The sequence below is a fragment of the Panthera onca genome, chromosome C2 (assembly GCF_046562875.1).
Source record: "Panthera onca isolate mPanOnc1 chromosome C2, mPanOnc1 haplotype 2, whole genome shotgun sequence".
Taxonomy (NCBI): domain Eukaryota; kingdom Metazoa; phylum Chordata; class Mammalia; order Carnivora; family Felidae; genus Panthera; species Panthera onca.
Window position 1 is genome coordinate 13,755,747 of NC_138347.1, and position 27,564 is coordinate 13,783,310.

General features: G+C 44.9%; 1 protein-coding gene across 11 annotated transcripts in view; it reads left to right on the top strand.

Moving 5' to 3' along the window:
- Positions 1 to 27,564, top strand: part of TIAM1 (TIAM Rac1 associated GEF 1) — a 388,818-nt gene that overhangs the window by 343,824 nt on the left and 17,430 nt on the right. For 10 of the 11 annotated variants that reach the window (XM_078452850.2, XM_078452848.2, XM_078452849.2 and 7 more), the window contains 7 exons: positions 2,227 to 2,330; positions 11,905 to 12,084; positions 13,056 to 13,124; positions 13,448 to 13,573; positions 18,468 to 18,576; positions 22,702 to 22,881; positions 22,983 to 23,101. In XM_078452850.2, the coding sequence (XP_078308976.1) occupies positions 2,227 to 2,330; positions 11,905 to 12,084; positions 13,056 to 13,124; positions 13,448 to 13,573; positions 18,468 to 18,576; positions 22,702 to 22,881; positions 22,983 to 23,101 (887 nt within the window). Of the gene's footprint in view, positions 1 to 2,226; positions 2,331 to 5,278; positions 6,745 to 11,904; positions 12,085 to 13,055; positions 13,125 to 13,447; positions 13,574 to 18,467; positions 18,577 to 22,701; positions 22,882 to 22,982; positions 23,102 to 27,564 lie in introns of those variants that run through there. The other variant, XM_060640375.2, reaches the window with a different exon arrangement.

A 27,564-nucleotide genomic window follows, 5' to 3' on the forward strand; every position in this document is an offset into this window, starting at 1 on the left:
ACACCTGTTTTCTGTCTCTGGTCTTTACAGTTGAAACCAGAGTCTCCAGGACATTGGCTCCCAAGCTGTGATGGTACCGCTGTTGGGAAATGTGTGGGTGCGTTTTTATTGGCACAGAGATTGGGGAGTGCTAATTGTATTTAGTGCCCAGGAGCGAGGGAGACTAAGTGTCTCTGCCAAATGTGCCATTTTGTACCCCGCCCCCCAGAATTGTTCCTCTCCTAACACCCGTAGGTCTCTTTCTCTCTTTGGGAAACACTGCTCTAGGGTTTGGGGACTGATGGATTTACTCAATATCACCACAGCTTTTAGACTGGCCCCACCACACCAGCTTCTTTTATTGTCTTCATTTTGGGCCCTGGGACTTGTTGGAGCTCAGCTCTATGTTTAAAAGGATTTTGTTATGTTTTATTTATCATTCTTAAGTGTTGTGTAGAGGTGAAGTTCCCTCCTTTCTTTCCTTTCCCTTCCTCCTTCCCTCCTTCCTTCCTTTCTTTTCTTTTCTTTTTTCTTTTCTTTTCTTTTCTCTTTTCTTTTCTTTCCTTTCCTTTCTCTCTGATTTTTCCTTCCTTCCTTCCTTCCTTCCTTCCTTCCTTCCTTCCTTCCTCTTTCTTTCTTTCTTTCTTTCTTTCTTTCTTTCTTTCTTTCTTTCTTTCTCTCTCCCTTCCCCTGTCTCCTTCCTTCCTGCCTTCCTGCCTTCCTGCCTTCCTTCCTGCCTTCCCAGGATACCTAGCGCCACTGTATCATTAACAATGAAATCCTTTCATCTGTTTTCTCACTACCTTGTGAGCATCAGCTGTCCCCCAGGCATTGCATTACACAGTGGGGTCTGTAGGGTCACAGCAGTTGGCTGTACAGGCAGGGGGGTTGCCATTCTGCAGACTGCAGTGTGAATGGTGCCCTGTGGGCTGTGCAGCCTGGCTGTTTAGGACAGTGCTGAGTGAGCCGTGGTTTCTGTGATCCAAGAGCTCAGTGCTTAGCAAAGTGTCCCTAAATGAGCTCATCCGCTCCTCTGCATTGGAGATCAACTCTTGCCCTTTTCTCTGGCCCCAGCCTCTAGGCCACTGCCCCCGGACAGAGTGTTCAATCACTTTTTCCCCACGGAGGTGACAACATGATATAGTCGATAGCCACCAAGTTGACTGAGCTGCTTTCTTTGACTGCTACTGCCATATGGTAGAGTGAGCCAGTAATTAGAAAATCCTAGAGCCAGAGCAAAAGGGAGGACACAGGCAGAAACTTTCATTCGGAGTGTATTCACTTTGTTGGTGCTTCATTCCAGAGGAGGAGGGGAGACCGCAGGATACCATCTTGGAGCAGTGCTCGCTGGGAGGTGGGCTTCCTCCCTGTTTCCCAGCTGACTTCGAGTCCAAACAAAGTGATGCCAGGCAGGTTCTGACTGTACTGGTGTCACTGGATAAGGCAACCTCTTTGCAAACCCAGGCTTTCTCATCCGAAGAGTCAGAAAGTGGTTCCCTTAACTCTCTCATCTTCTATCCTGTCCATTTATAGTGATGGTGCTGTCGTCCCGGATCCAGTGCCAGACTGGTTTGATTATACCACTGTCTCGTCAGATTAGCTAGAGGATTTTAAATGTCTTAGAGCCTTGGAACTCCAGGTGTGGTCCGTGGACCTACAGTACCGATTGGTGTCATCGTGGGGCTTGTGAGAAATGCAGAATTTTCGGTTCGACCCCAGATCTTTTGAATCTGAATGTGCAGAGTGTGATCCCCTGTGGGTTCAGATGCTCTTTAAATTTGAGAAGCGCCCCCCAGAGGCCTGTGATTGCAGTGTTCTCTTCCTTCTCTTTTACATAGAGTATGCCGGGAAGTATGGAAGTTTGGTGTTCTGTTTATAGCTTGCCAGACTTCGCAAAAACAGGTATCATACGTATTGTGGACCGAATGTTTACGTCCCTGGGTCCACCTCCAAATACCATGGCGTGGGAGGTTAGGGCTTCAACTTGAGATTGTTGTGGGGGGGCGGGGCGCATCATAACAATTAGGTATTGGGAAAAAATATATATATATATGCTATAATATAAAAATAATACTAGTAACAATAAAAACACACTTCCTGAGCCAAGATCGTGGAGCTCGTATTTGGAGAGTCTCACAATGTATGTACCTGTCGTGAGCCTGACCCCGTGCCCCGCTTTGCACAGGCATGGCTTTTAGCAGTTGGTGCACATGCCGACCCTCATTTTCCTCTGATGTCGTCTTGCAGGGCACGGCCTGTGCGGCGAGCAGGGCAGTGGTGCTGAGACCGCTCTGGAGGAGACCGAAGGGCCGGACCTGGAATCCTCAGATGAAACTGATCACAGCAGCAAGGTGAGAGATTTTCATTTTCACGTCCCACGTGTCAAACCACCGAAGAATCACAACCGACACGTCACCTTTGCAGCCGTATGCGGTCAGGAGGCCTCTCCCCGGGACCAAGTGCTTTTACTCTGAGAGGTCACTAAATAAGACACAAAAGCCAAATTACCACCTGGGTAACAAACCTGTGCGTGAGCTTACAGGGCAGAAGTCCCTTTGCATGGGTTCAAGTCTCATTTCATCCGATTTCCTTCTTACGTCTCCATCTGTGCTTGAAAAGGCAGCATCGAGTTTGTGTGCCGCTGGGTCAGTTACACCTTCTTGCTCTTCTGGTTGGATTGTCTGTGTGTGGCTCCTGTTAAAGGGAAAGAAACCATCTTTTAATTTATTCGAATAGCATGTTCCTTGGTTGGCTGAGGCCTTATTCTGCCTCTCTTTGGTGGAAGGCCGAGTATTTGTTTCCCATAATTCATCATGCTTCCACCCTTCCACCGTCACTTCCCAGAGGGTTCTGTGGATCAGTAAGTAACGTCTTCTTAGCACAGTCTCCAGAGTACGACAGTTTGAAAACCTGGTGTTACCTCTGTCCAAAGGCCCTTCCGCAGCAAAAGTCATTGTATGTGATTCTGTTTCTGTATTTATTCACCTTAAAAAAAAAAAAAAACAAATAATACGCACGTGTTTATTTTGATCCCTCCACCTAGCTTTTGTTCTTCTGTTTGATATTTACCACTTGCCCTGATCAAATCCTGTAACAGGGTGATTCTTGCCTTCGCCCAGTGATTGGATGACTGCAGAAGTCAAATAATATAAAACAGTAGGAGAGCACGTTGGCCAGGGAAATATATGATTCAAATATGAACCCTTATTTTAAAAAATCTGCATTTCTCTATGTGTCCTTTTTTTTTTTTGTCTCTCTTGGTGTTTCTGTCTCTGTAAGACTCTCTTGAGTGCCTGTGTCACTTTTACCCATGTGTGTGTCTTTGGTCCTCATGGGATTACCTTCCTTGGTGTCCTTTCTAAGTTGGGCGCAATATAAAATTTAATATTTGAATATAAAATTTAATATTTAATATGGAAATTTAATATTTGGAAATTTAATATTTGAACTTTCAAATTTAATATTTGAAACTAACTTTAATATTTGTAAAGGGCTTTATGTTGGTTATTAATTAAAACGCAGATGAATGGTAGGGCACCTGGGTGGCTTCGTTGGTTGAGTGTCCCACTTCGGCTCAGGTCAAGATCTCATGGTTCGTGAGTTCGAGCCCCACATCGGGCTCTCTGCCATCAGCACAGAGCCCGCTTCGGATCCTCTGTCCCCCTCTCTCTGCCCCTCCCCATCTTGCATTCTCTCTCTCTGTCTCAAAAATAAGCATTAAAAAAAAACCCCACAGATGAATGGAAATACACACATTTCATTTAAAGCCAAAAAAACCCAAACAAACAAAAACTTGCTTAAACTTACCTTTTTTATGTTTGTGGCCCTTACTTTTACATACTTGGGGGAGGAGACAGGGACAGCCCCCCTCAGGGAGAAATGGATATTTCCAAACTGGGGTCAGATATTTCGAAAGGTATTTATTAAGTTATTTTGTTATTGAATGTTAATTCTCAGTTTCTAATTTGATTTAGGAATACGGCTATTTTTCCTATATCTAAAACATTAATCTCTGAATACTTTTGAACTTGGATCATTTTTACCTCACTGTAATAGCCCCGTGTTCTCATTCCTTGTGGATTTTGAGATTGTTTTCATTTAAAATTTTGTGAGTCATGAGGTCCTAAACAGGGTCCTCTATAATATTAGGTCTGGCAGTGGAGAGGAAGGAAGGGGCCCTGGGGTTTTGTTGACTGCCTGTGGATGCCTGTCTGACTTCATGGTTCTTTCTCCAGAGAACAGGCCCTACAGCTCACCTGGAACAGACAGGGTCAGGTGCAGGAACAGGCCAGCTCGTCCCTGGATTTCACTGTAGCGATGCTTAGTGTGCTTTCCTGAGAGAACAGCTTCAGAGTTATTGATGACAAGTTTGGGTGATGATCAGTATTTTTGAAGCTAGTGCAGTGACCCGTGCTAAATCCATAGGTTCATCTTTTCTTTTCACCAGGTCGGAGGGCACTGTGTGATTCTGTACCTGAAAATACTCCCTAGGTTTGCTTTGACTCACATTTTATCTTTAGTTGAATGATTTTGTCACTCAACCCAAGTTAGTTAACTGAATTAGCCTTTAATGAGTTACTTTCTCACTTTGGATATTTGGAAGCAAAAATCTTAAATTGTGCAAATGGTTCTTCTGGAGTCTGGGTCCTACTGTGGATTCTTCTACATACTGGGCACCATTCATATTAACTTCCCTCATGCTCGCAATACCTCTGAGAGAGAAATCCTATGATTCCCTCTATCTTATAGGTAATGACATTGGAACAGAGAGGTTAACAACTCACTGAAGGTCACACAGCTCTGAGATGGCAAAACCAGGCCTTGTATTGTTATCGGCTATGCTAAAACTATCGTCTGGCCAGATTGGTTAAAGTGTGGTGTTAAATACCAAGTTTCAGAAAAAGGAGTTAATTAATTAATGTGCTGTGTAAGTCAATTAGCTAGAAAGTCATTAGCCACTTAAATATTTTCTTAATGCTTAAGCTTTTGGGGTGTCTTTTCTTATGATTTAAAGTAAGGAATACCTGGGGGTGCCTCAGTCAGTTAAGCTTCCAACTTGGGCTCAGGTCATGATCTTGTGGTTTGTGGGTTCGAGCCCCGCATCAGGCTGTGTGTTGCCGGCTCAGAGCCTGGAGCCTGCTTCGGATTCTGTGGCTCCCTCTCTCCCTGCTACCCCCTCCCCCACCAGGGATGCACCTGAGCTCTTGAGCACGCACGCGCGCGCGCTCTCTCTCTCTCTCTCCCCCAAAAGTAAGTAAACATTTAAAAAAAAAAAAGTAAGAGCAAGAGTTTCTTGATCAAGCTTATTCTTTTGACATGTCTCCTAGATCAGTAATTCTTCTTGAGAATAAACCAAACGTTAATTTTTAAGTTGTAAGCTGCCGTAAACACGGAAGGATGGTTTAGCCTTTGCTTCGAATGCACCAGGCTAGGTGTAGAATGTAAAAACAAGTAAATAAACAAGTCAAGAAATGACATGAAATGAAACAAGCAGTCATTTTTTTCTTTCTTCCTGCTGAGTGTGTGAAGACTGTTGATTTTTTTTTGTTTAATATTTTTGTTGCTTTTCCTAAATGAATTGCTTTACGAAACATTGGGCAGAATACAAGAGAATGCAGGCTTGAGTGTTAATGTGTTTTTTGATTTTTTTTTTTTTTTTTGTAAATAGCAGTTTTCGCTATTTGTGGCCTTTTGGGGTTAAGCAAGTAGATAATTATGAGCTTGCCGGGCATTGGTGGCCCTGGGGTGGGGGCGGGGCTCTCACACCGCAGGGGGGCAGTCTAGCCTCTTTGTGAGCCACCTCCCTCCTCTTGTGACTGTGGTGATAGCCTCAAAGGGGGCCTTCTCCACCCTCCACCGGCCACTGGTTTCTCTGCTTCTCCTGGAAAACTCTTGTCTCTGGAAATGAATGCTGATGAGCTCCCGGCTGTCGTTATGCATCCCAGGCCCCCTGGCAGCTGTGATTTTGTTTTCCATTTAGCCAATGTATTAGAATAATTTTCAGAACATTTCCATTCTGAAAGCCTTGCCTTCTCTCTTTTTTTTTTTTTTTCTTTTTAATCCAAATTGGAATTGTCTTGGAAATGTCTGCTTTAGTAACAAAGCATTAGCGGAAGATGTGAAAACATAAGCTGTTCAAAGAACGCAGTTTGTTTTTATTTATTTATTTGTTTTTTAGTGCCTGCTCCCGACTCAGTGAGAGAGGGGTGTCTTCAAAGTTGTGGGAGCCTGCCGGGTTGAATATCCCCGAGCACGGCATGACGCTGGCCAATCAGCTGATCTTGGCCGCAGAGCAGGCTGCTCACATCCTGGGCAGGCTTTTTCGGCTTTGTGTTCTGGTCCCTTTTGATTCTCCCTTTCTGGAACTTTTGTTGGTTAGCCAGGTGAAATCAAAGCATGAATTCTAGTCCGCGAGTTAGCCTTTGACCCCATCCCAGAGGCTGCTGATGGGAAGAGGGGTGCTGGTCTGGGGACGGGGGGCGCACTGCTGCCCTCCTTGCTGTGTTGAGATGCGACAGTAGGTTTCACCACCGGCGAGCCCGCATGGGCTGTCTGTGTGAGAGGATGCTCCCTTGGGAACTGGAAGGCGTTTGGCGCTCTCGGGGTATTTTAGGAAACTTCTCTTTCTGTGCGGAGCATGTCAGGTGGTAGCATTACCATGAGAATATATTCCTGATGATGTCTGCACTGTGGAAAATAAAGCGCAAGCCCAGGATCGAACACAGTTACAAGTCCGGTGACTCTGTGTATCAGACGCTTCCTCTGGTGAGCATGTTTGAATTCTGTCTTGCTAACCTTATTTCTGTTATGGCTTTCCAGCTGAATTGTCTTCCAGCCCCGTTTCCCCATATTGCGTCTTTTTGCCCTCCAGTTCCCCTTGTTGATAAAGAGACATGTAGTTTAGCATGGGGGTGGGCATCGGTAGTTGGTGTGAAGCCGAATTTGCCTCGAATCTTCACATTTATATATATATATTTTCATTCTTAAATGGCCTGAAGATGTGATATGTATTTTGTTTAACAATTTTTAAAAATGTTTTACTTATTTTTGAGCGAGAGAGAGACAGAGCGCGAGCAGGGGAGGGGCAGAGAGAGGGGGAGCCACAGAATCCGAGGCGGGCTCCAGGCTCCGAGCCGTCGGCACAGAGCCCGACGCGGGGCTCGAACTCACGGACCGCGAGATCATGACCTGAGCCGAAGTCGGACGCCTAACCGACTGAGCCACCCAGGGGCCCCAGTAGCGTGTATTTTTAAAACGAAGTGAGGGTGGAGTTTTCCCCCTTTCTTTTGGTTGTTGAGATTTCGAGTGTGTTTGTATTATGTGTATGGCAAATCTCCCATAACCCCACCTCAGAGTGTTCCGCATGTGTTTCTGGAAGAAGGGTGTTCACCTTGCCTCCTATAACCTTTTAAGTGTTTTGGACTTGATCTCTGCTTACTTGAGAAGGAGATGTTTATAGATGCGTCGGCTCAGGGAATGTGTTGGTGGTTTGACGTCCACTGACTTCTATTGTACGTGTCAGTTCCTGTAGTAAGTGTTGAGTCCCTAGTAAGACAATCTGGTGGGTTAATGACAAGGACTCATTTAACCAAATCACACTGGACTTTTAAAAAGAGCTTCATATTAACATTGGAGTCTGCCCACCGTGCGATCTTTGTGTCACTTAGTGCAGCTTGAACTTTGGCAGTAAGTACACCTGATTTACTCAGTTGAGCCTTCGTCCTTCCTAGAGGTCTCTTCTTCAAAGTTTGTTCAAAAGGAGACAGAGAAGGTGATGGAAAACTATGGGGATTGCCATTGTGTATAGTGGTCTCTGAAATTATAGAGAACATGACTTTGGTGTTTGTCTCCAAAAGAGCTTAAGTAAAGGTTATAAGATTTTAGGCCACTCCGGCCCCTTTTAAATCTGTGGGATATGTTAAATCGGTCACACTTAAAGGACAGTTTTAGGACTCTGAACTCCTCTAGAGATAGAAATTGCCCTCGGTGGTTGCATAACAGGAAGGGCTTAAACAGCTGGGTAGCTTGAGTCAATAGTGTGTACTTAAAAGCCTCCCCCTTCTTTTTGTACTTTCTTTTCATCTTCCACAGGAAGAAAGCGATATTATAAACATTGAGCTTCACGCTGGCCCCAGTAAAGTGGTCCATTTCCTCCTGCAATTGTGTACTCTCTTCTGCATGGTGGTTGGATAATTCTGAGCTATGGCAGTAGAACGGCTTTGCTACCTTGAACAGTCTCTAACCGGCAGCTCTGAAATGCCTGAAAGTGCTTTTCTGTTTCCAGGGTGACTGATTGCAGTCCTCAAGCCGGGAGAGGTCTGTACTTCTCCCATTGCAGAAACCTCGCTGTCCCCTCCTCCCGAGCTGCCCTTCTCCCCTTGTCCTGGTTCCAGGACACTTGGCTTTTGGGAGTGTGTTGAGAACCCCGCACAGCAGCCGCCTCTCCGGGCATCTCTGATCCCGGAGCTTGGTGTATAATAACGAGGAGACCACAAAACGCTCCGTGACAGAGCGGGGGAAGCTTTGCGTTCCTCGTACATCCTACATCGTGGCCTAGCTCCCTAGGACCTTGATGTTAAAAAAAGAAAAAAAGTTCTGACCACAGCATAGGGTCAGGGGGACTTAAAAGTTGGGCCACAGCATACAAAATCTCTGCATTCTTCTAGAAAATACCTGCATTTCATGCTTCCTTCTAAGGATGTTTTTTGGGTCAGATTTTAGTAAAACAAAATTCTCAAACTCGATGATATCATTTTAGGTTAAGTGTTTCCAAGCAAAAGTTTCCTTATGAGCTTTGTAAAACGTGCTTTGCCAGTATGCACTGTAACTTGGAATTCTGTCTTTTTATTCCTTATTTAAATAACATGGAATTGACAGTAAGCAGACTTCGTCCATGTTGAGATTACGTCCGTGTTCCTCGCGAGAGTTTATATCTTGAATCAGAGAACAGGGTTGCCCATGTTGAAACTTCATTAACCCCCTCCTCTGTGTTAGAGACCACCTAGCTAAATCTGTCCTAAGCTGAGGATTGTGTCTAATAAGGAAGGGATGCCTAAGGCTTTGAACTCTCAGAAGAGGACTTAAGGGAATTTGGGGGTGTCTCTGGGATGCTAAAGGTTTTTCCTAATAGAATCCAGAACTTGGCTCAGAGCGGGAGAAAGAGGAGTAGGCCGGGTGTTTGGAGTGAGGTTGGATAGGACGTGGCTAGGTTTAGATGCACCATAGCCCTAGCCCACAGCCCACTAACCTTAGCTCTCCCCTTGGACCTGCTTAAAATAAGGGTACCAGACCTTAGAAGTAGTGAGCTTCACACAGGTAAAGTCAGAAGCTCTCCTCACACTCTTGAAAATGGAAACCTCAGAGTGTGGTGAAACCAAGGGAATAAAAACCTGGAAAGACCTTCCCACACCTTCCATTACTATACGTAGATGTCGGGGAGAATGGCAACAGGTCAGTGTAGTGAGAACTGGGAGCACAAAGGGAAGTGTCTTCTGGAATCCTCTGCCTTTGCTATGTGTCAGAGTCCCCACGTTGTAACTTTGGCCCCTCCTGAAAGTGTGAGGCGCCCTTGGTATACCATAGGAGGACATTGGATTTCACATGGTAACCTGTCTAAATGATAAAAGTGCAGAAAGGTGTGTTGCATCTCTGATGGGAACGAAGGGATGGATTTATTTATCATGAGGAGTAGCTTTGATGTTCATCTGCAGGGAAATGACAGGTAGCTGTGGTTGGTGCCGGGCCGGTTAGAAAAGCTTTGCGAAAGGAAAGGTGCCAGTTATACGTTTGTTGCGTTAGTTTCCTTTGCAGAATGCTAAATCTGAACAGTAAAAGTCAGGTGGGAAAAGCTGGAGAGCAGGGCAGTTACTTGTCAGACTTTCTCGCCCACAGGATTTTAGTTTTGGTGAGGTTTTCTCCCCCAACCCCCCTGTCATGTCTATGTTATAATGCAGATGATATAAATCATCACTGGATCATTTAAAAGATGTGTGAGCATTTTTGTTACAACGGGTCTTTTATTCCTGTGCCATTTTTAAGACAAAGCCATATTTAAACTGGATGTTTCAGGGTGACAAGTTAGTAAAACACTAACATAACTAAATAAAACTGTGTAGTTGGTTTCTACAGAAACAAGCTTCGATTAAATTCTTTTTTAACGGCCTTGTTGAGATATAATTCACATATCATACAGTTGAGCCCATTTTGGTGAGGTTTTTTTTTTTTTTTTGTCAGTCACTGAAGGGAGGATTCTTCATGGGAATATACAATGTCTGGAACGCTGAATCCATAGAGAACATTGAACAGTGCCCCTGACAGGTGACTAATACCTTCTGGCACATAAGACTAGGGTTAGCACTAGCAGTGAATAAGCTGTGGTCATTGCAAGAGAATTGAAAGAATAATTTTGTGGATTTGGCTCTACTCTTGGCTTGTCATGCCATTGTTGTTAACATATCCTTGTTAGGTTCTGATTTCCCTAGTCCTTGTCCTGCCTTTATTCCAGGCTCCCTTCCCTTCGGGATGTGCTAATGAAGAAAAGGCATATTAATGTTGGCTGCCCTCCTCTGCATTTAAGAGATTGCCCCCATGGGGTCCCCTTGGTTTTAGCTCCTCTGCCCTGCACAAAAATGCCAGCGTTGACTTTCAGCTCTGGGCGGCAACTGTTGTTTTGGGGAAGATGTTCTTCTCATGTTCTTCCTGGGTACGTGGGTGATAGAAGTCGTTCTTTATTTGCACACGTGTTGATTGGGAATAGTCTGTGCTGAGGGATGAATTAGAGAATGGAAGCCGGGGAGAGGAGGAGGAGGAGGAGTGGACAGCCTGCCTTCGAGGAGATATCCGGCAAACATTTGTAGGGTGGCACATTTGGACAAATATTAATAAACTAGATTTTGTGCTGCGAAGTAGCCTCTGGAGTCATTCCATCAGGGGCTTTAAAAAATATGCTGGCTCATCCCATCCTGGAGATCCTGATTGAATTGACCTGGAGGGTTAGCTGGGCATGTTCCCCAGGTGAGTCCCATATGCAGCCGAGGTGGCCAAGCACTGGGCCCAGGGATTTTCAGCAGCACTTCTACCACCCACGCTCTGGAGAACTGTCTTGCATAACTTGGAAAACTGGAACTTTAGAATCCTAGAACCCTCAACTTCTACCTGAATCATCCTGGGCAGAGACTGGGTGGAGGCTGGACTCCCCCACGGAAGCCTTATTCAGGGCCCAACAGCCTTTACTCCTGAGGAGGTATCTTTCTGTTTGGAGAAGCTACAGAGACAGAATTTTTTTTTTTTTCTTAAAATATATGAGTATCTGTCATTATCTAGAAGGTTGCCTTAGGGCCAATCTTTAACAGAGCCAGAAAGAATCTTAGCTTATAAAATCATCTTCTGACGTTGCAAAGTATAGTTTACTTACCTGGGGGTGTGCTAATTAATTAGCCTTGTATTTTGAGTGGAATGCATTTCATTTTTCTGTTTCTCTGTCCCCTTATTTGTATGCCTCTTGCAGAGTAGTTATGAACACAGGCTTTGATCCACACTGCCTGGCTCAAATCCCAGCTCTGCCGCTTTGGAGCTGTGCAATCTCAGATGAGCTCCTTAACCTCTCTGGGCCTCCTTTGTCTCAGCTGTTTTGTAGGAATGCTAATAGCCCTTACTCACCCTGCGGGAGGGTTAACTACATCAGACAAGTGCCTGGCATGTGGTGAGCACTCGGAATGTGTTAGCAATTATTGTTATGGTTGTTTTGAGCATCGGAGCTCTCATATGTGCAGAGCGGTGGGGGGCAGGGGTGGGGAGGGAGAGATGTAATTCATGTGTGGCAGTTCATTAACCAGGAAGGACATCTTGAGGCGGAACAGATGTCAGACAGGTCTCTCTAGCGAGGGGTAACTTCATCTGCCTTGCCTTTTAAACCGTGCTCCGCAGAGCACGGAACAGGTGGCCGCATTTTGCCGCAGTCTGCATGAGATGAACCTCTCTGACCCGAGCCCATCGCCTCAGGACTCCACGGGGCCTCAGCTGGCCACCATGAGGCAGCTCACCGACGCTGACAAGCTGCGCAAGGTCATCTGTGAGCTCCTGGAGACGGAGCGCACCTATGTGAAAGTATGTCCCCTTGTCCCGCCCTGCCTTCCAGCGGGGCCTGCCTTCCCTCACTTCCAAGGAGGGGCTCTGTGGGTTCGTACCGCTGCTTGACTAACCACAAAGCCCGGTGGTGGTAATGAGACATATCTTGGTCCCCCTTGGAATCTGGCCTTTCTTCCGAACGTTCATTTCTCCTGCGTCTTAAGGAAGCTCATCAATTCTTAGAGCAATTCTTTGAGATTTGTGTAAGTGATCGACTGAGAAAGGAGATGATGGAGAATATTGAGTGAGCCTTCTGACCTTTCTGAATCTGTCGTTGGGCTAAGACTAAAATTGAATTGAGTTTTTGAAAAATGTAAAGGTGTCATTTTCAGGATCTAATTTGAGTCTAGGCAGAAGGGCATCTGTTTTGTTTTTATTCTCACTTGTGTTCAGACATTTAGTTATATTCCTGTGGCTATGTAATTTATTCCTTCATAATTCCGAATGTCTATAGAATATGTATAACTATAATAGGTGCATTGTTCACGCACTGCAAAACGTACATTGTAATACATTCCTATGACTGTAATAGTTATATATTCCTATAACTATATAATTTAGTTAGATGTCACAACACTGTGATCTGTTTTTAATTATCTACTTTAGTCTTTAACTCCGGGGTCAGCAAATTATGGCCCTCGGGCCAAATCCAGCCCTCTGCCTGTTTTGACACATAAAGTTTTATCGGAACGTGGCCACACACACATTCACTTATGTGTTTGTGCTGCTGTCACAGGAAGCGGCTTTCCTGTTACAGGGGCACAGTTGTAACAGAGGCCACATGGCCTGCAGTCTAAAATATTGCAGGAAATTTGGGCTCACTCCTGCTTTAAGGGAATTTAATGACCTAAAGAGTGTAATGTTAGCGTTTGGGACATAATCTGTTTTTTCTTCTTTAGATGCTTTACAGACTTTTAGATGTGCTAATGAAGTATCCTTTCAACCCTTAGGACTTAAACTGTCTCATGGAGAGATACCTAAAACCTCTTCAAAAAGAAACTTTCCTCACCCAAGATGAGGTATGATGGAAAAACGACCTGACTTTGTGAGGGTCACATTGCAGTTGAACGTGGTGAAGAAGGAGCGAGGCACACAGGCAATACTGAAAGCAATTTGAATTTGCTTCATTGTAATAAATAGCTCAAATGATTGCCCGTTAAGCTCTTGGCTTGCACTCAGAGGGTGAGGAGCTGCCCCCCCCTCACCTTTCCCCCCTTCCCCACGGTGGGCTCGTTATCTTAATTGATAAGTATTGGTAGAAGAGCTTTGAAATCGGAAGCAAATAAAGTTTCTGACCACTAATGAGATGCAGAGTGGATTAAATTCTTTTTCCATTTTCCAGCTGGACGTGCTCTTCGGAAACCTCACCGAAATGGTAGAGTTTCAGGTAGAATTTCTGAAAACCCTGGAGGATGGAGTAAGACTGGTCCCTGATTTGGAAAAGCTCGAGAAAGTCGATCAATTTAAGGTAAGTCTCATCCTCAAAGGCATGAGGCTGCCTCCTAATGTCATGGGTGGGCTATTCTGTAGGTCAGATTGACTCTCCTGATCGCAGGGGGGCCTGTACTCTTTCTGGTCATTTGTCGTGCTCGTGGTGTTGAGTCTTCATTGGACCTCCAGTGGCGTCCATTCAGGAAGGGAGTCTAAGAGGGGACCTTTGTCTGGCTAAGGGGACACTAGTGCCATCAACAGGTATCAAACCTGGTAGGTCTACCAGCTTCTGCTGTGGAAGATAGACCAACCTTGACCTGTTTATGTGGGGCCCTTTAATACTTCTTATTAGCAAATTAGACCAGCACCCTTGGTTTCCCAGTAAACAAATTAATTTATCCTGTTCTGGAAAACTTTGCTTAATGGAAATGCTTATCATTATCCAGGAGGAACACAGTCTTCCATCTTACAGCGTTCTTATAGCCTTAATGAGGATTTATGACGAGTACCGTAGTGAGGATGCTTACAGCTCGTGTCCTCCTCCTTGGCCGGGTTTCCTTTATTGCAGATAATTTCCTATGCTACACCTGCAAATGACAGAGCTCGCTGCTTCATGCACAGTGTTGTTGGCTTACATGTCACCGTCATACGCTTTTAAAAAACAGATTTTAAAATTCGAGCATAATTGACATAGAATATGCTGCCTATGTTCAAATTGCACAGTTTGATGAATCTTGCCCTATGTACATACCCATAACGATCAGCCCCGAATGTGTTTCTCCTGCTCTTTGGTGATTCCTGTCTCCCGCCCCTCACTGCCCGTCAGCCCCAGGCCACCGCGTGCACTTTGTGATACCATAGATTAGTTAGATGAACTTGCATTGTGCAATTTTATATAAATGGAATCAAGCAGCGTGTGCTCTTTTTACGTGGCGTCCCGTCCTTGGTTTAATCACATTTCATCCTTGTTGCTGCGTATCTCAATCTGCCAATAGTCCAACCTTGCCATCGCTCAGTGGTGACCCACCACACGGGTTAACAGGTATAGCACGCTCTGTTACCTTATCACCTTTTCTGGACACTTGGGTGGTTCCCAAGTTTGGGGCAGTTGCAAGTAAAGCTGCTGTGAACATTTGTGTACAAGTGTTAGTGTGGATATCTGCTTTCCTTTCTTCTGGCTAAATACCCAGGAGTAGAGTGGCTGGATCACGCGGTTGAGCCAATGTACCTTGTCACCGGCGGTTCCCCCTTACCCTCACGAGGAGGTCATGGTCTCTGTTTGTAGCCATCCTAACGCATGTGTAGTGGCATCTGGCTGTGACTTTCATTTTAATTTCCCTTATGACATGACGGTGCACATGTTCTGATGTGCTCGTTTGCCTGTAACGTATCCTCTTTGGTGACGGATCTATTCATACCATTCGCCCATTGATTTCTTTGGTTTTCTTACTGTTGGGTCTTGAGTAGAAGTCCTTTACCAGAACCGGGATTTGTAAATATTTTCTTGTCATACAGTGTCTTTTAAAGATCAGGAATTTTAAATTTTGGTGAAGCCCAGTTTTTCAAATCTTTTCTTTCTTGGGTCACACTTTTGGTGTCCTGGCTGTGGAATTTTGGCCTAAACCAGGGTCATAAACATTTTCTTCTGTTTTCTCCCAGAAGCTTTGTAATTTGGGCATGTACCTTATGGTCTTGGATCCGTTTTGAATTAAATTTGTTGTGGTGCAATGTAGGAATCAAAGTCATCTTTTTTGCCTGTGAATGTGATTTTTCTGGTACTATGTGCTGAAATGACCATCCTTCTATTCTCTTCGCTTTGTTAATTTGGCCATTGTGTTGGACTCAGGTTCAGCTGTCTATGTGGGGCGCCCATACGCTTCGACCTCTCGTAGAGCTTGCCAAGATATGGCTGAGTGATGTTAGTATACACATTTAGGGACTTGGCTGCCCTTTCTCCCTCGTGTTTTTTTGGGTCAGTGATCCTTTGCAATGGGAGCTATCCAGTATACATACACATGTTCATACACTTAGCATATGAATATAGTCTTTTCTTTTTAAGTTTATTTATTCTGAGAGAGACAGACACAGCGTGAGCCAGGGAGGGGCAGAGAGAGATGGAGAGAGAGAATTCCAACCAGGCTCTGCACTGATAGAGCAGCACTCGAACCCATGAAGCTGCGAGATCACGACCCACGCCAAAGCCAAGAGTCAGACAGTCAGCCGACTGAGCCACCCAGGTGCCCCCAAATGTGTTTTTATATATAGTTATCTGTTTTTATTTGGATATGTCTTGAGACTGGTTGTAAGAATAGTCTGGAAGAATTCCCGGATCTCCTTCACCCAGATTTCCCAAATGTGAACATTTGACCACGTTTGCTTTATTATTTCTCTCCCTTCCTATCTCTGATATGTATATGTGTATGTATCTGTGTGTCTGTGGAATATAATTTTTTTTTTTCCTCGAACCATTGAAGAGTTTAGTTGCAGGCAGGAATACCTCTTTAATCCTAATTACTGCATAAGGTTCATTTGTGTGTGTGTTCAAATGCTGCTTGGATGAATTAATTTTCTCCCCTCTTCATCCTCAGGGTGGCTCTGCTGTCCGTTCAAAATACAGTTTGGTTCCTTTGTGTATGTTTGTAATGATAACATGTATTTTCTAAATTAGTGCATTAATTAAGACAGTTCAAAGTCATGACAAGGGTCAGTGATTTGTTAATCAAAAAAGTTGTTTGATGAGGATCTAAAAAAACAAATGGTTACAGACATTCCTTAAAACACTTGGTTTAAAAAAATTTTTTTAACATTTATTTTTGAGACAGAGAGACAGAGTGTGAGTGGGGGAGGGGCAGAGAGCAAGAGGGAGACACAGAATCTGAAACAAGCTCCAGGCTCTGAGCTGTCAGCACAGAGCCCGACGCGGGGCTCGAACTCACGGACTGCGAGATCATGACCTGAGCCGAAGTCGGCCGCCTAACCCACTGAGCCACCCAGGCGCCCCTAAAACACTTGGTTTTAATCTAAAGCATACAACATTCATTAAATTCACTTACCAGTCTCTTGCTGGGACGCCGGTTCTTTGAGTGTAGGTTCAGTGAATCAATTGAGAGGTAGGTGAACAGAACTGTAGTATGAACATGGCTGCATTATGAGCAGGGTTCTTCTAGGAGGGATTGCTGCATGGATTCTTTGAGTAAGCTGTCTCTGAACCGTTACAGTTCTAAATTCCACTCAAGCGGGACTCTTCCCTGACTGTGGCTTTACTGGTTTATTGCATAACCTGAAGGTCTCCATTCTGCCAGGAAGGCAAGACAATTGATGCGTATTGAATATTCATGGCCCAAGAGCTCCTCTCCAGCACCTCTCAGTTGGCTTCTGGATTGTCTTGCCTTTGCTCCCACACCTATCCCTGTCGGTTTTACCCTTGGTGCTCTAAATTCTGATTGTACATTTGGCCAGAAACATAAAAGCTTGTTCCAATATTCAGACTGCATAAAACTCTAGTTCTAAGGCAGTATTAGAAAGAAATATAACTAGTTCTGAGGTCAAACAAGTCTTGACAAAATGTGCCCTTGGAAATTTGCTACGTCCAACATCCAGAGAGTGGCTCTATGATGTCCTACGGAAGGGCAACTTGGGGTAAATATAGTCTTTGTGTATAAACCCCTCATACTTGGGCACACTTTGTGCCCTGAGATCATTTTTTTAAGGCCAGAAGAATAAATGAATGCCTTAATGTTTTATCTGTGGGTGCCTGTATGGTAAATGCTAAGTAAGTAATAAGTTAGACCTAACTAATGGCTTGATACAGTTAATGTGAGGGGTTACGTTTAGAGCTTTCTCTTTCACATCTTTTCTTGTTTAGTTACTGAGTGTATCTCCAAGGATAACTGTCCCTGCTGGACCCCTCTCAGCCAGGGTGGTGAGGTTGGGAGGGGTGGGGCTTGAAAAGGAAAGGAGAAAAAGTAGAAAGCATGGGAAACAAGTGTAGGTCTCCAATTACCTATTCTGGGTAGTTGAAAAGAAACTTTTTGTTCTTAGTAGACCATCTATCAGAATTCTGTGCATTGCTCATTAGGTAAATTGCACATTGAAATCCAAAACTTTTTTTTTTTTTTCTTGGAACCTCACTTTTATTTATTTTTTTTAATTAAAAAAATATTTATTTTTTAGAGAGAGCATGAGCGGGGGGTGCACAGAGAGAGAGGGAGACACAGAATCCAAAGCAGGCACTGAGCTGTCCACACAGAGCCCAGTTCAGGGCTTGATCTCATGAACTGTGAGATCATGACCTGAGCCGAAGTTGGGTGCCCGACCGACTGAGCCACCCAGGCGCCCTGCAAACTAAATTCTAATAGGGAAGTTCATCACCCATCTTTGAGCCTTTTGAGGCAGAGGGTGTGGGCTAGGAGAGGAGATCTAATTCCAGTAGCCAAGCATGTTTCTTACATTCTTACCTGCTCCCTGCTAGACAAGGGAGTAATATTGGAGAGGGTGGAATTAGTGACCAGGGAAATGTGTCTTCTATTTTTGGGGTGTATGCATTTCTTGCCTCTATTTGGTTTGTCGCTTCCCCCTCCCAGGATGAGCTAATGAGAGATTTCAGGAGATTTCTGCCTTTTCCAAAATGCCATCTATATTTTCTCATTAACATTCAGACATCCCAGGTAGGTCATTTAAAGGCCCAGGGCTGGAGAAGCAGTGACATCTCCACTGTAATTAGCAAGAAGGCCAACTCCACCAACATGTAAGCCCTCGACCTTTCCAATAGGCAGTTTCAGGCCGTCGGGGAGCAAAGAAAGGCTGTGACAGGTGTGAATGGTGCTGACGTGTGGGGAGGGTCAGACAGATGTGGGCTCCCTCTGTGTCCCGCTGATATTTCTAGACGAGGATGAACATGAACTAACTGCGGTTTTTCTCGTTGAATCCAGAAAGTGCTGTTCTCCCTGGGGGGATCCTTTCTGTATTACGCTGACCGCTTCAAGCTCTACAGTGCCTTCTGCGCCAGCCACACGAAGGTCCCCAAGGTCCTGGTGAAAGGTAGGCTGGTGAGGACGGGGCGGCAGGTGGGCATGTCTGTTGTAGATTCCCATTTGTGTGGCTGACTGTGGTTGGGGGTTTGGGACAGAAATCCAAGAGTCATTGATGTGCCAGATAGATGTTACACAAATAAAGGTACTAAGAAGTGAACTGCATTGCTGTCTTTTTTTTTTTTTTTTAAGTTTGTTTTTATTTATTTTGAGAGAAAGATAGGGAGCAACCAGGGGCGGGGCAGAGAGAGAGGGAGACAAAATCCCAAGCAGGCTCTGCTGTCAGCACAGGGCCCCACGCAGGGCTCGAACTCACAAACCATGAGATCATGACCTGAGCCAAAATCAAGAGTCTGGTGCTTAACTGACTGAGCCACCCAGGTGCCCCTGTCTTTTTTTTTTTTTTTTTTTTTAAGTAAAGTCTGTGCCCAACATGGGGCTCTAACTCACAACCCTCGAGATGCCTAGTCACACACTCTACTGACTGGGCCAGCCAGGTGCCCCTACTATCTTGGACTAACGGTCTTACCAGTCTTCTCATAACGAAAGGTTTGACTCCTCTATTTGGGGCCAGAATTGAGGGGTCATCTTGCAATTATGCAGAAACAGAGGAGCTTTAGAAATCCCTGCTTTACTCCTAATGTTCATTCATTTCCTTATAACCTTGCACACTTACTGTGCCTTTTGGTGGAATGCCTCTTTCCCTCACCTATGTTTTTCTCCCTAGGTGTGTGATAATAGGCACCACCAGCACTGCTAAAGCTGAGAGTCTCCAGAAAGCTGTTTTGCTTCCCTAGTTCAGCATGTGATGTTAGTGATAGGTGATTTAAAAAAAAAAAAAAAAAAAGATATTTCCCTGGGAAACAGTATAATCGGTAGAAAGTCCGATTGCAAAGGATCTCTGGAAATCAGCCTGCTCGTTCTTAACACTTCCCTGTGGCTGTCATGTGCACAGCTGCGGATCCAGTCCCTGAATACGTAAATAATTTATCCATGTTATGCTTTCCTGCCAGAGAGAATGAGCTTGACTTAATTTAAAACCTATTATAGGAAATATTAGTACAGTGCAGGCCTCCGGTTGACAGAAGAGCATGCCCCAGATAATGACATACTTACTGGTAGAGCTAGTTGATTGCCACGGCACCTATCCCAACATGAAATTCAAAGGACATTTTCAACATGAAATTTAAAGGAAGCCTGGGTGGCTGAGTCAGTTAAGCGTCCGACTTCAGCTCAGGTCATGATCTCAGAGCTTGAGAGTTTGAGCCCCGCATCGGGCTGTGTGCTGACAGCTCAGAGCCTGGAGCCTGCTTCCGATTCTGTGTCTCCCTCCCTCTCTGCTACTCTCCCGCTCGCACTCTGTCTCTCTCTCTCTCAAAAATAAATAAACATTAAAAAAAACTTTTTTAGAGGGAGCCTGGGAATTTCCTTGTCACGTTGTCTGGCCCAACTTTTCGCATATGCTGCTTTCACATGTCCTGTATTGGGCATAGAGTTCTGCATACAGGCTTCTTTTTCAACTTTAACCGAATGCTGATTGTTAGGAGATCATTAACATAACAATTTTAGAGAACTTTGTTCTCCTGTAAAATTGTATACACATTACAGGCTTTAGAGCAATTTGTGTTACTTTTAATCACTCAATCAGATTAAATTGTGCCCCTGGAGATTTTTTCTTAATCCAATAACATTGTTTTTTGCACCTGAAAAATATCATTGTCTTTCAAAACGATCCCTGGAAACATTAGGTATGACCTACATTTTTCTAATGGCCAAAGTTGCCTAGAGGGGAGGGTGAAGAGAACTCTTGGAGAACAAAAGTCTGTGCCTCTTTTCTTTTGTTTTAATGTTTATTTTTGAGAGGAAGGGAGTGCAAGTGGGGGAGGGGCAGAGAGAGAGGATCCAAAGTGGGTTCTGTGCTGAGAGGCAAGAGAACCTTATGCGGGGCTTGACCCCATGAACTGTGTGATCATGACCTGAGCCGAAGTCAGATGCTTAACCGACTGAGCCACCCAGGTGTCCCAAAAGTCTCACTCTTAATAGGCTCACGGCTAGGTTGGAGGAAAGTGAGACTCCCTTAACTCACAAAGAGCTGAGTTTTGTTCTGACATGAAATATGGTTGATGGATTAAATGCCAGTGGCCATTGTTTTGGGCTTTCGGATTTTGAGGGGATTCCTACGCCCCTTCTAGATGTGGGCAGTAGACACTTGGGATGTCGCACAGTAGCCACAGCCTCCTGGGCATCGGAGGGGCTGGGCCTTGCTTTCCTGACACACAGGCCACTCCTTCCCGGTGTCTTTTCTTTTCTCAGATTTGCTCTTTGGCAGGAGGAGAAACGGTGGCCCCAAACCCCATGCAGTCTAATTCCTCTTCACAGGGCTTAAAAGGGATGAAAAGATTGTGGTCTTTATGAGGCCACCTTCACATGGTTGCTGTTTTTCTTTGAATAAAGATAGAATAATCAGTTTACAATCCATGATGCCCTTTTACAACATCTTCTGGTCTCAGCTTGCGCTGCTAATCCCTGGAGACGGAGATACATTTTTATCAGAAGCTTTTGAAAAAGGGTATGCCCACTGTTACGTCACTTTGATATATTGTACCTTTTTTCCCCCGTTTTGTGCCCTCATTCCCTTCTCCCTCCCCCCAGTTTCTCTGCACCTAGATGGCATTAATTAGCCTTGTCTTCCTAATTAGGCTTGTCTTCCCAACTACCCACTGGTGGGTACCTTGTTGCTCGTCTGGGTTCCCTCAACTCCCCAGGGCTGCTTTTCAGCCCTGCTGGGACACAGACAGAAACCAGGCTGGTGAAGCAAGTGCTGCCTGGGTTCTTTGAGGTCAGATGTATGTTTCCCTCTGAATGGACTGTGCGATCCTGGGCTCTGGGAGGGAGGCGCTGCCCTCTAGATGCTAATAGCTGGTAGCAGCGTATTAACATAGAACAGATCTTAAAAGGCATTGGCTGTGGGAGACCCAGCCCTGCCCCACTTCCCAGAGCTACAGGGCACCACTGCTTCTCATTTTTTGTTTTTTTTTCATATCTTTTCTCAAAAAAAAAAAAGGGATTCTAACTGGCAATGAAATGCTTTAAAGATTAAGAAAACCAGGGTAAGGAGTGTTTCAACATGTAGGCTTTCTGAGTATTCAGATACGGCGAAGCGAACAGACCAGAGAGACCGTTGGCCTTTGTAAAGGTAGTTTGTTACCCACAGTTCCCCAAAGAAGGGGACGAGACATGCCACACAGGGCCACACTGGGAAGCACCAGGGCCAGTCAGGAAGCAGGAGCCAGGGGGGAACGTGGGCATCTTTATTGTGGTTGTTGCACGAAGGACGGAGCGAGGCAGGGTAAGCAGGCTTAGGGTGGGGGGGTTTCAGTGGGTTCTGAGGTAGAGGGGCGGTCCCGATTTGTCTGGTACCTGGCCTTGAGGGGAGTAGGGCAGGGGAATAGCAGCCAGAGTGTCAGGGCCCACTAGAAGAGATGGGGGTAGGGGACTCCACGTTGGTTGGTTTGCATACGAAAGGTGTGCTCCCCGGTGGGTGAGTCCTTTGCTGCATGTAGGAATGGTGAGCCCCGGGAGGGGCAGTTCCGGGGTCTGTAAGGCCCCCAGATGTCAAAATATCAGAATAAAAAGACATTCTTGGGGCGTCTGGGTGGCTCAGTCAGTTAAGCATCTGACTCTTGGTTCCGTCCAGCTCAGGTCATGATCTCACAGTTGGTGAGTTCGAGGACTGCGTCGGACGCTGCACTAGCAGCATGGTTCTCTCTCTCCCCTCTCTCTGTTCCTACCCTGCTCGTTCTCTGTCTCTCAAAATAAATAAACTCCAAAAAAAATTAAAAAAAAAAAAAAAAAAGACGTTCTTAGTACGAGGAAGATGAACAGCAGCCCCTGAAAGCCCAGGTGTAGGATTTACAAACCCTGTTATCCCTTTACTCAGACTCCATTATTGCCCCCAAACAAATAAGCCTGACAGGCTCTTCCAGTTGTCTCCCTGGGGCCCCCGCCTTCCTTCCTCCTGCAACACACTCTCCACTCAGTCCTGTGGAAAGGCGCCTTGGAAAAAGTGAGGGAAATGGTGGGGAGGGGGTCATTTGAAGGTTCCATCCTGACAGCCTGTGTTAATCTCTTCCAGCCAAGACGGACACGGCTTTCAAGGCGTTCTTAGATGCCCAGAACCCGAAACAGCAGCACTCGGCCACTCTCGAGTCTTACCTCATCAAGCCCATCCAGAGGATCCTCAAGTACCCGCTTCTGCTGAAGGAGCTCTTTGCCCTGACGGATGCCGAGAGCGAGGAGCACTACCATCTGGACGGTGAGGCCCCGGCCCCGAGGTCTGCCCCCCACCCACCCCCCGCCCGTGTCTCCGTGACCGTCTCTGAACAGCCTTTGCCTTTCACGGCCGTTTTCTTCCAGTGGCCATCAAGACTATGAACAAGGTTGCAAGTCATATCAACGAAATGCAGAAAATTCATGAAGAATTTGGGGCTGTGTTTGACCAGCTCATTGCTGAACAGACCGGTGAGAAAAAAGAGGTAAGGGGGCCGGCCTCTCAGAACACCTGGCAGTAAAGCCGGGTTGGTTCCATTGTTTTCTGAAGGTGTTATTTGTAAGTAAAAGAGTTACGAAGGTATTGTTTTTGTCGGTGGAACTTTTACCCTTTATCCAAGGCTATAAGTGAATTTTCTTCCTCAGCTGAATTAGTTCTTAATATCGGAACGGTGTCTCTGAGTCTCATTCCTTCCCTCTCGGGACCTCTGGTTTTATTCTGTTATGTGTGAGCCTGAACCCCCGTGACCATGGCTTGGGCTGCTTCCGTAAGCACCGTAAAAGGCCAAAGCTGCATCCCTCGAGATTAGAATAATGCTCAGCCTGTCGTAGGGGCTCAGTCAATATTTGCTAAATGAATGAAAATTTCAAATGACTCTAAATCTGTTTTTTTTAAAGTCTACCTAAAAACCTACTTAGAAGAAAGAGTGACAGGGCCAGATACACCTGAGAAAAACTGAGAGCAAATTATAAATAATGCCTGAGTCATTGACAAGAGCTTATGTGAATAAAAATTCTGATAATACTGAGATGAATCCGAGGGATAGGATATGTAATAACGTTCATCACTGCCTCTGTGCATTCGGCTGGAATATTCTCCTAGGGTTTGCTTTCTGCCTTTAAAAAAAAAGAAAGGAGAAAAGCTGGGAGGGAACCAGGAAGAAAATCACTCCTACTGGGATGACAAGAGGGTAAGAGACAAGGGGGCGGGGAAACTTGGTTGTTTAGTCTAAGCAGAGAGAAAACAGCCTTATCTTCAAGGTACACAGGATTACTGTCCGGGTTCATTTTGATGTCTTCAGGGAAACAAAACAAGTTTTCAGACTGCTAAAGGCTGATTTTCAGACAGAGGTAAAATCATGGGCCCTCCTCTAGATGTAAAAGCAAAGACATATTAAGACATTTATGTTACTCAGATGATAGGAGGGAACCAGGCAGACGTCACCACGGTTTCTTGGAAAAGCTGGACTAGCACAGGTGTGGATAAGACATGAAGAAATAGTGTGATCGGTTGCAAATGGAGACACACTGGCTTCTCCACAGTGGGAGGAAGTCAAGTCAGCGCCCGACCGGACAACCATTGCCTACACCTTCAAGAGAGTTGCAGAGGAGCTCAAAGGCAGCATGGAGGGCTGGAGTCTGACGGCTCGGGAGGGTGTGTTAGAGGATCCACAGTGTTCCACTGAAACACCATTTATTTTTTTCTACCGGTGTGACAAGCAGAGCATGAGAATGTTCTCAGTCTACCTGGCAGATGATGTAGTCAATCAAGAGTTTAGAAAAGGTGGGCACGGCTACTCTGGACTGAGTTTTCATTTTCTTTTTTTAAAGAATTTTTTTTTTAATGTTGTTTATTTATTTTTGAGACAGAGAGAGACAGAGCATGAACGGGGGAGGGGCAGAGAGAGAGGGAGACACAGAATCGGAAGCAGGCTCCAGGCTCTGAGCCATCAGCCCAGAGCCCGATGCGGGGCTCGAACTCACGGACCGCGAGATCGTGACCTGAGCCAAAGTCAGACGCTTAACCGACTGAGCCACCCAGGCGCCCCTGAGTTCTCATTTTCTTATAAAACCTTGTAAGAAGAAAGCCGTGGGATGCTTGTGAGAGGGCAAAATACGGGAAAAGACGAGAAAAATCTCTTCGATCTCAAAACAAAGCACTTACCACTCTTAATGTTTGGGTGTTTGCTTTGATTTAGAAAATTATATCTCTGTATATGCTTGAATAATTATACTTTGAAAATAATTTTATGCCTTGTTTATTTAATATTGAACAAAAAACTTCCATGTTGTTTTAAATTATTCAAAACAATCATTTAAATTATTGTGTAATATTTCATTGTGTGGGCGAACAGTGGTTTACTTAATTTCCTGTCATTAGATCTCTTGGTTTCATTGACTACTACAAATAATACTGACAGCATTTTTTAAAGTATTTATTTATTATTTATTTTTATTTTATATATATATATTTATTATTTATTATTGTTATTATTTTTAAGCAATCTCTATACCCAATGTGAAGCTCAAACTCACGAACGACCCCAAGATCAGGCTTCTGCAGCCAGGCACCCCAATACTGCAAACATTTTTTTATCACAACACTTCCTCCCCTGTGTTTTGGTTTATTTTAATTTTGACAGAAGTGAATTTTATTGGGCCTGGGAAATGAACATTTTCATTATATTGTTCATGATGCATCAAGCTAGCTTCTGGATTTTAATGACCTTGGGGGCAAAGACCTTGTTATGCTAAAGACTAGAAAATGATATGGATAATGGATTGCAAAGCATTTAGGGGAAAAAAAAAAAGATGACTATGATTCAAAAGTCAAGGACTGTGAAAGGGAACATGGCTTTGGTGAAACTGCCCGTCCTCTACAATGAAATTCTGACAATCAAGTGAGAAATCTTTCTAGCGAGGAACAAAGAGACAAAGTGCGGTATAAAATAGCCTCCTGTGGGCTGAGATTTTGTGAAAAGAAATGTGCAAAAGATAAAGGGAGACATTTAACTGAGAACCAGTATTAAAGAGAAGGAAAATCCCATCTCAGTATTAGGACGTCCAAAGCCCAGAAAGATCAAGGCTTGGAAAAGATGCCAAAGAAGGCAACAGAAGATTGTGGTAAGAAGAGTAAGAAAGAAGTAGGGGCCCAAAGTGGAGCAGAGGTTTAGTAGCCAACGATCCTTGATTAGGCAAGGAGAAGGCCTCAAGTTCCATGCAATCTCTCTTTGAGGATGGTCTTCAAACTGAAAAGGATGGAGTGGTCTCAATTTCACAAACATAAGACCTGAGGGAAATGTGGGTCCTGGGGAAATAGTGCACAGATCAGTTACTACACTCCTTGCCACATACATTGGAGCAATTATGGAAACTTTGAGAGGCAGCCAGTTAGAGGCACATAGGTTATGTCCTGATTCCCACAGAGCTGATTCCTGATCATTGTAGTTCCTTTTTAATGGCAATATCCAGTAAAAACCTAGAATGGGTTTATGAACAGTTTGTCAACAGTTATGAATAGGAACATTTATCAGTATCTGTTGGGAAAGGTGGGTCACTATTGAAATGGTAACATTCCAGGGACACGTTACCATAGCTCATCTTGTCATCAGCCACTTTCCTCAGGCGGTCCCTGAAGGCAGATATGTGCACAAAGAACAAAGCTGTTCAAGAAAATACTGTATGATGAAGCTGGGAGGCCTTCAAACTCCCCATGTTAAACCCTACGGAGTTGAGCTGGACCACGTAGAGCATCCCTTTTGCTTAGGTAGGACGAAGAAAAGACCAAAGAGGGCATGTCCCTTTTGGGCCCAAAAGACGTGGCCGAGTAGAACAGGCCAGACTTCTAAGCAGAGCTTAGTCTTGAGGTTTGGGCAGAAAATTGAGAAGGTGACAAGTAGAAGGCCAAGGGAGATACTGTTGGCCAGGATGGGCAGTGCTGACACCCTTATTCCGTGGGCCATGTGGAAACTTGAAAACAGAGCATAACCACATGGGCTGGGACTGCATCAGTCCCTTTTCACTATGTGACAAATAACGTCTCAGTGAATACCACCACACTCGGGTGTGTGGGCCAGCGGAACTCTGGCCTCTCTTGGTGAGCTCTAGAACGTAAAGCCCAGGTACACTCTACTTGTCATCCTTTCGGATCCGGGCTGAAGAAGCAGTGGCCGTCTTGGGCATATCCTTTCCATGGAAGGTGGAAGCCCAGGAGGGCTGGTGGAAACTTACTATGGCAAGTCCGTGGCCCAAGGCACATGGCCACGTGCAGAGTCTTCAGGGATTTGCCTGGTGTAGTGGGAGGTGCTAGAAAGTCACATGGCAGAGGGTGCCGATACAGAATTATGTTGGAAGAGGAAGTAGAGTTTGGAGAATGATCTGCCCCAGTGACCCTCAATCACGTTTAAAGACATATCCCCTAAGGCGGTGGCCCAGAATGGTACCTGGGAATTTGATTTCTGTGTATAAACATTCCTTTTTTGTGTGGATGCTTGGGGCATGGGTAGTAGAGACTATAGTTACCTTAGTTGAGACCGTCCTGGGAGGTGGTTGACTAGTTATTTCATATGTACAAGCTAAGATTGATTAATTTTTTTTATCCTTGGCTATACTACTTACTAATAATACAGGTCAGTAATTATTATTATTATTGATCCCCCAGTCACTATAGTGGTAACCACACTGGTTACAGTGTTTTGTGGTTTTTTGTACAGTGTTTTGTACAGTGTTTGTACAGTGTTTTGTGTAACCACACTGGTTACAGTGGTTTGTGTTTTTAATTTTTTTTTAATGTTTATTCGTTGTTTTGAGAGACAGAGCACAAGCGGGGGAGGGGGCAGAGAGAGAGGGAGACACAGAATCCGAAGCAGGCTCCAGGCTCTGAGCTGTCAGCACAGAGCCCGACATGGGGCTCGAACCCGCGAACCATGAGATCATGACCTGAGCCGAA